Below are 6,000 nucleotides of genomic sequence, written 5' to 3'. Positions count from 1 at the left end.
TAACGTTCCTTTCAACAATATCTTTCAGAACCCTTTCCTTCGTTTTATAAGCCGCCGAAAAGAAGTTATTGTAAAATAGTCTAATAGGGGATACAAGTGTTTTGTTGGTTGACTCTTCAGAGGTTGCTGGGCGTTTCACCTTTTTTTTATGATATCTTCAACAAAACCGTAGGTGAAGCCGTTGTTGAATAGGACCTGCCTTACCCTACAAAGTTCTTCATCGACTTGCTTCCATCTTGAGCTGTGGTTGAGAGCACGGTCGATGTAAGCGTTGACGACACTCCTCTTGTACCTGTCTGGTCAGTCACTATTGGCATTGAGGCACATTCCTATGATTGTTCCCTTTGTGTAGACTGCAGTGTGGAAGCCTCCGCTCCTTTCCGTGACTGTTACATCCAGAAAGGGCAGCTTCCCATTATTCTCCATCTCATAAGTGAAAATCAACACAGAATTTTGCTCAAATTCCTCCCTCAGCTGCTGCAGACATCTGGCATCAGGTACCTGCATAAAAATGTCGTCAACATACCTGCAGTATATGGCGGGTTTCAAGTCCATGTAAACTTAGACCCTCTGCTCGATGGTACTCATGTAGAAGTTCGCAAACAGGACACCTAGGGTAGAACCCATGGCGATTCCATCTACTTGCTTATACAAGTGCCCATCTGGGCTCATGTAGGGGGTCTCTTTAATGCAGCCTTGGAGTAGTTTCCTCAGTATTTTTCCTGGTATGTCAAGAGGAGTGCAAGCCAGGTCACGATACACTCTGTCTGCTATCATCCTCATTGTTTCATCCACAGGTACGTTGGTAAATAGTGACTACATCTAACAAGGAACTTATCCCCATGGTCCGTGCTCCCCCCAGTAAGTCAACGAATTCCTTGGGAGACTTCAAGCAGAAAGTACAAGCAAGATACATAAGGAGTCAGCAAGCCATTCAGTGGCTTAGCCAGTCTGTATGTGGTTGTGGGTATCTGGCTGATGATTGGCCGAAGTGGCTTTCCAGGCTTGTGGGTCTTGACATTTCCATAGGCATACCCAGGTTTGTATTCCCCAACAACTTTTAGCAGGTGGAGTCCGGATTTCTTGGCGTTCACAGTTTCGATCAATCTGTTTACCTTCATTTTCAATTCGGCTGTAGTGTCCTTCGTTACCCTTTGGAATTTAGTTTGGTCAGAGAGTATAAGTTCATTTTTGCCAGATATTCGTCTTTCTTAAAAATAACGTATATTGGCGACTTGTCACCTCGTCTGACGACTATCTCCTTGTTCTCGCGAATGCTCTTAGCTGTTGCTTTGAGTTCGGGGGACAGTATGGTGCTTTTATAGTTACCTTGAATCTTTCCTCCTTCTGCAATAAGTTCTGCTTGCAAGGTGTCTTTACTGGTAACCTTCTTTTGCTTCCCGAGGTCGAATATGTCGTCCAAAAGGATTTCCAACTCTACTTTTTGGGTCATCTCACTTGGTCTGGACATAACGTGACAGTTTATACCCAGATTTAAGAGAGTGATTTGGTCCTCAGTTAGGTTGATTCCAGCAAGATTTAAGAAGCCATCTCTGGGTCGTGGAATCGCCATAGGTTCTCCAAATAATGTTGTCAACGACCTAGGTTGTTGATTCAACTGTGTGTTGATTCCACACACAGACTCACAGTGTGTGTGTGTACTCACCTAATTGTACTCACCTAATTGTGCTTGCGGGGGTTGAGCTCTGGCTCTTTGGTCCCGCCTCTCAACCGTCAATCAACTGGTGTACAGATTCCTGAGCCTACTGGGCTCTATCATATCTACATTTGAAACTGTGTATGGAGTCAGCCTCCACCACATCACTTCCTAATGCATTCCATTTACTAACTACTCTGACACTGAAAAAGTTCTTTCTAACGTCTCTGTGGCTCATTTGGGTACTCAGCTTCCACCTGTGTCCCCTTGTTCGCGTCCCACCAGTGTTGAATAGTTCATCCTTGTTTACCCGGTCGATTCCCCTGAGGATTTTGTAGGTTGTGATCATGTCCCCCCTTACTCTTCTGTCTTCCAGTGTCGTGAGGTACATTTCCCGCAGCCTTTCCTCATAACTAACTAACATGTGTGTGTTTGTGTGTGTGTGTGTGTGTGTGTGTAAATCATGAAGAAATTAACACGTGATAAAAACTTCGACAATGTCAGACCACGAAGAAAGAATTAAGACAGAAAATTCGTTAAGTTCGTTGGTATTTAATAATACATCTTCAGAAGAATTGGTTTACAGTTCAGTGGGTGTGAATATATAAGCATGAAAGAGGTAAGGTGAGGTACAATGCCAATAATGAGATAATGTGATATTATTAAGGTATTAGTGAGATAAATGTGTATCAATGATCCTACTCAAATTGCCGTTTAACTGATCAATCAAAATTATCAAATCAAACCAAATTATACAAACCACTGCTTATGTTCAAATTACATGATTTTGTAATCTGTAAAGCAGATTCATTAATGTTCTTATTTAAACTGATTATATAATTCGTTATTGAAGAAGCCTTCTCCCAATCAATTTGCTGAGCGTTTTCTGACAAAGGAACAATCAAAGCATTAGACAATTGGTCATGTCTTGCAGAGTATTTATGTTGCGAAATCCGGAACTAGTTTCAGCAAATGGATATGCTATGCGAGTGTAGTAGTACTTTGTTTTGTAGTGTTTTACACTGCAATAATTAGTTTGCTTAAATGTTCAAGTTATAATGACAAACTCATGTGCGAAGGTTGACCCAGTTTTTGGTAGTTACGTGAGTTACGCGGAATACCCTAAATGGCTTTGCCGTGTAAGTAGTGTAAGACGCTGGAATTTGTGTTCTCATGGTTTGGGAGCTTTCATGAGTCTGGCGATAAAGATCTCGCCAATGAGAACGAGGACACTGATGACCATGCCACTACAGAGCACCAGATATACCGTGAACAAGATTTTCAATTGGATGGGCTCCGTGTGGAGCTGGTTACAATTATCCATGTTGCGTGGCGCCCAATCTTCCTGCAACTTCCTCAGGACCCCAGATGACTGCATCTCCAACACTCTGTCAACATACATATATATATCACACACAACATTTAAATTTAGTGACAATAATGTTACTTATCATTTATATCATATATATAATAAAAAAACGAGTATTATAAATAATATTTCTAAATGTTACTCTATATGAAAATAATATTTCTTTAAGACTAATAACTGTATAATATAAGCCATTGTTACATAAGACATAACAGATCCACGAGGCTCTCACTGCACCAAAACTCATAACACCAGATATATTAGGAGCGATCTTGCAGTCAAATCATGACAATATTCCAATCTTTTCTAATTAAAAAATATATCTTCAATAGTAAAAAATATTAAAGTGTTGTACATATATCTCTTTTATATGGTTGCCAAATGAGATATTGTTTATAGTCATAGCGAGATGTAAAACCATTCTCTTCATTGTAAAGGAGTAACTGTATGTTGCAGCCAACTAGACCCCGGACTACAATGTAACCACAATGTAAACATTACCTCCGCAGGCATAGAAGGAAGCTCCCCCAAAACTAATGTTTCATAGTTATTAAGAGATCCATGTGCTGGCTTAAGAATACAAAAAGAGAGTAGTGTTGTTTTAACATGCTGTGACCTTGTATTTACTTGCTGCGATCATAAACTCACGAAATAAAAGTGAGGAAGGGAAAATAGTGAAATGAAGCCACAGTAAACAGCACACTACCAGTATCTCTCTCTCTTCTTACCAGAACCTTAAGTAATCTTAATTTATTGCATTGGATCCCAGTATGATAAAAAATTACTGAAAAAAAGTTTAAGTGGGGACAGAGGTGGTTAGATTTTAGGCAACCAGATAAACACTCGGTTAACTGATGTCTAGATATTTGCTGCTTATTAGTCAACATTTAAGTAAATTTGCGTGACATAAATTCAAGAATTTAAGTGCGATAGGTTACTTTATGCATTCTAATGTCATTATCAAGTCTAGGATATTTAAGTGTCAGTGACTTTGCTCCATTTATTCATAACCTTATATATATACTAATAATATAAAAAACATAAATGTATACCACTTATATATATGCCAGTAATATATAAACTACTAATGTACATGCCACTAATATATAATAGTAATTATAGCACTAAAGCACACTAATTTGGCAGAGACGATGGCAGCAGCCTTCACCTTGCAATAAGTTCCAATTTCTCCCCAAACGAGAGACATTGACTAACAGCAAAGGAGATCCTAGACTCCTACATTCATCTAAGGCTCCAGTTTTATATTTATGTTAATATTTAATTTTGCTTTATTATTCAATTACTATTTTTTTACAATAAGCGCTTCTGTGTTGATATGTTAAAATAAAAACTGGTTGTAGATTCACCAAGCAATATATCCCTGGTATTTTATCACAGCATACCCCTATTGTCACGTGAATCCTCTGCATAGCAGTGGATGTTGGATATTTCCAACATCGAATACAGCACTGTTGTATTATCATTACTTATTACTAATCATATTAATATTGTAGTAAGTAAAATTAACAACTCGTAGAATTCTCCTGTACTAATAATTCATCTGTGCATTAGGCTAGAATTCTCACGTCACCTGACGCCAGTATTGCGTCAGATTTCTTTACAGTAAAACACATTATATACAATTTGTGTGAGAATTAAATACGATTCTCCATAATTAAAACATTCTGTATGACAACTGATTGCAGACGAATTGTTCTCTAACTAAAAGCCGAATAGAGCGTTAGAATTATACCGTCTACCTTGCGATAGTGTTAACGTCATCAATGAATGCCATGGGGAGACATTAATTCCTCTCCCTTATATATTTACTATTCTTAAATAGTTAAATAATAATATTTCGTTCCTCTAAATAATAAACCCGTCCAGTCTTTAGAGTTTCAAGCGCGAATGCGAGAAATATTAATGTTCATGCCAATAATTTGTGTAATGAACGTCGACTCAGCGTGGGTAGAGGGACGCCATCCTCAGTACACGTGGGGAACCGAAGAGAGGCAGACCTGCGCTTAACGTACTCACAAAGGACGCCAGTGTCCAGCAAATAGGACACGTGTGTCCATCCACAGATGAAAGCCGCCACTGTGAGGCGTGAACGACCTTGCAGATAGTATCTTCAACTAGGGCTGGTGTTAAATACGGGACCCCGAGACTTGGTTCCTGACGACACGTGATCAGCCAGCTTGAAACGCATCAATCCAAGATAGGTTCACCGGAGCCTGGGATGCGAAATTACGGCAATCTTAATACTTATACAGTGCCCACAGCTAAGTACTTTTTATTTGATGCATCATTTATAAGTTTATTAATAGCGGGGTGATTGCACGTCACGCGGCAAGATAACACCTAATAACAGGTGATTAGAATTCTATCTGTAGATATCAATAATCTTGAATATGAATTGAGTAGTTAAATCAATTGCTACTGGTAGTTATTTATCTTGCAGCTTGAGAGACGGATTCCTCATGCTGCCTTCTCCATGTTAATCGTGCCATTCGTCAATGTACCAGACTTGGAGATTAAGAGGACTTCCAGAGTTATCTAAAGGAACCTACTACAAGCTAAGGCTTATTTCTTTTTTCCTATATTTTAGCAATTTGATACATTCAGAATGTTCAACATAATGTGTGATTTACTGTAACTCATTACTATGCTCATATTCATGTTCTTCCTTATATGAACAATATTATGTTCAGCATTATTTATAGGATTAGATTATTATTAATTGAATTAGTGAACGAACCACACTGATTCCTGGACGTACTGACCTCCAGTAATAACCCCCCAATGTAGGTGTTTGAGGTTTGTTTTTTTAATAATACAGCCCATTAATTATTCTTATGATCATACTTTCTAGTCATATCCATAGTCACTGGTTTTCTCTAGAATTTTATCTAATGATCTGAAATTCTCAGTTTCCCTCTTTACTTTAAAAGCGGGTGGTCCTTCGTAATTTAAT

The 6,000-nt window shown here is 38.6% G+C and overlaps 1 protein-coding gene across 1 annotated transcript in view; it reads right to left on the bottom strand.

The window, feature by feature from the left end:
* Positions 1–2,828: 2,828 nt before the first annotated feature.
* LOC138365575 (probable glutamate receptor) overlaps positions 2,829–6,000 on the bottom strand; it is a 90,770-nt gene continuing 87,598 nt past the window's right edge. The window contains exon 6 of the mRNA XM_069326051.1: positions 2,829–3,045. Coding sequence (XP_069182152.1) covers positions 2,829–3,045 — 217 coding nt within the window. The remainder of the gene's footprint in view (positions 3,046–6,000) is intronic.

Source organism: Procambarus clarkii, chromosome 17 (assembly GCF_040958095.1).
Source record: "Procambarus clarkii isolate CNS0578487 chromosome 17, FALCON_Pclarkii_2.0, whole genome shotgun sequence".
NCBI classification, from domain to species: Eukaryota; Metazoa; Arthropoda; class Malacostraca; order Decapoda; family Cambaridae; genus Procambarus; species Procambarus clarkii.
This window is presented reverse-complemented; position numbering and strand designations above follow the sequence as displayed.